General features: G+C 42.2%; 1 protein-coding gene across 1 annotated transcript; it reads left to right on the plus strand.

The window, feature by feature from the left end:
* The first annotated feature begins 743 nt into the window (after window positions 1–743).
* On the plus strand, window positions 744–1727 carry LOC110317200 (olfactory receptor 6C74-like). Its single transcript, XM_021191620.1, has one exon. It carries the CDS (start codon window positions 744–746, stop codon window positions 1725–1727), a length of 984 nt encoding a protein of 327 aa, XP_021047279.1.
* Window positions 1728–2433: the final 706 nt, after the last annotated feature.

The following is a 2433-nucleotide window of genomic DNA, read 5'->3' on the forward strand; positions in this document are numbered from 1 at the left end:
GTACTGAGTATTTTGCTTACATGTGTGTAGGCATACAACTCGCATGCCTGGTGCCCTCAGAGGTCAGAAGGGGGAGATGGATCCCCTCGAACTGGAGTTACAGATGATGAGTTGTCATTTACATTCTGGGAAGTGACCCCAGGACCTCTGTATGAAGAACTAACGCCCATAACTGCTGAGTCATCGCTCTAGTGCCTATGACTGGAATCTTGGTTTTTCTGGCTTGTTTTGTTTTCTTCCGTTTTGTGTCAGTGGGAATTAAAGCCATAGCACCACACTTGTTTTATAGGTGTAACCACCCCTGATCTACACCCCCAGATTCAGGTTTTTTTTTTAAGTTGTAAGTTTTCCTTTGCAATATTTATCTTGGCCTATGTAACATGAATATGCTTTTAGTAGAAATATATACCATGACTAAAGATATAAAAGGGAATAACCTTGATTTCAGTACACAGCGAACCACATGGGAAAATAACCAACACTGTTGAGTGACTTTATCTGTAATGAAGGTGTGTGGGTAATGCAGTTCTTCTACAGCTAACATTTTAGGGTATAGGCAATATAAAGGCAGTCATATCAATAATCAGTTATTTTTTCCTTAACAATGGGCAAAGAGACACCTTGGCTGCCCTGTTTACCAAGTCTGATTGTTTTCACATGTCATTCACAGGTTTAGGAACACATAGTTCTCCACCTTCAGTCATAGTTCTGCAAAGCCCCTCGGTGACAGACAGACTGAAGAGATGGAATGGCTGATGGCAGAGGAAGCAAGGAATGGGACATGGGTCCGGGAGTTTATCCTTGAGGGGTTCCCTGTGGACAAGCACCTGAGGATTCTCTTCTTCCTGGTGCACTTGCTGGCCTACTTGGCCTCCCTCATGGGCAACACCCTCATAATTAGCATCACTTGCATGGACCATCGATTACAGACGCCCATGTACTTCTTCCTCAGCACCTTCTCCTTTGTGGAGTGTTGCTTTATAACTACAGTTATCCCCCAGCTGCTGGCCATCTTTCTGTCAGGAAGGCAAACCATCTCCTTTGTGGCCTGCTTCACACAGGCCTTTGTCGTTCTTTTCCTGGGGGCAACTGTTTTTTTCCTCATGGCTGTCCTATCCCTGGACCGTTATCTGGCCATCTGCAAACCTCTACATTATCCAACCATCATGAGCCCAAGGATGTGCTTCCTTCTTGGGACTGTCTGCTTGGTTTTGGGGTTCCTCTTCATATCTGGTCCAGTTGTGATGCTTTCCCAGTCATCCTACTGTGGCCCCAACGTTATTCCTCACTTTTTCTGTGATTTTGGGCCACTGGCAAATCTCTCCTGTTCAGATACCAGGTCTGTTGAGATGCTGTTTTTCAACCTTGCTTTAATTGTGCTTTTTTCTTCCCTCCTGATAGCCATCTTTGCATACAGCAACATAGTGGTCACAATAGTGCGTCTCCCTTCGGCCAGGGAGCGACAGAGAGCTTTCTCCACCTGTTCCTCTCATCTCATTGTCCTCTCTCTGATGTATGGCAGCTGTGTATTTATATACATGAAGCCAAAGCAGACAAGCAGGCTGGACACCAACCGAGAGGCTGCTCTTGTGAACACGGTAGTGACACCCCTTCTGAACCCTGTCATCTACACCCTGAGAAACAAGCAGGTCCACCAGGCTCTGAGGGACACACTGTCCAGGGTTCAATTACACAGATATCAGAGGAGCAATGCACCTTCCCTTTGACTTAGTCTAACATCTTTATAATTCTATTTAAATGTTCTATATAAATCATCAGGTATGTTATCAAATCCTGCTTGTTTGTTAGTGTAACAATGGCTGATGTATCCAGTAATTCCATCTGAAGGCATTAATAATCTTGTGATTAAAAAAAAATCTTTCTATATCTGCTTTGGTGGCAGTTAACACCAGAGCTTCATATATACTACATACATATTACAGCTTCTACAAAGTGTCTGCAATTATCCATGCATTTATTTATGTATGGTTTTGGTCTGATTTCACGGATCCTGTTGTAATCATGGAGAAACAATGAGAGATTGGAGCTAGAGTTGGGAATGGAGAATCAAACTAATGAGTACCAAGAATTCAAAATTATAGATGACAGATATATTTTATCATCATACCCACATTTTCATGACCCATAAACAATAACTATTATGATATTCATAATAATTTACACCACTTACTGCAATTGTTTCCCATGAAGAATATTTCCATGTAAACAGACATCATTATTCCTCTAGTTTCACTGCGATCTAAAGCATTGAAACAAAAAGTTCCCATTGCTGTCACTCGTTTACTAGGCTGCTTTCACTCTTAACCCCTAAATGCAAGAACCAACAAAAGGCCACAAGAATTATAGATTGTTAACAGACTAGAGTTGTATGTTGGTCTCCATGCTTGGGAAATGCAAATAAAGGTTAAGAAC

Source organism: Mus pahari, chromosome 2 (assembly GCF_900095145.1).
Source record: "Mus pahari chromosome 2, PAHARI_EIJ_v1.1, whole genome shotgun sequence".
Lineage (NCBI taxonomy): Eukaryota > Metazoa > Chordata > Mammalia > Rodentia > Muridae > Mus > Mus pahari.

Coding starts and splice junctions, on each gene's coding strand:
- LOC110317200 (XM_021191620.1), top strand. CDS start 744: ATGGAATGGCTGATGGCAGAGGAAGCAAGGAATGGGACATGGGTCCGG.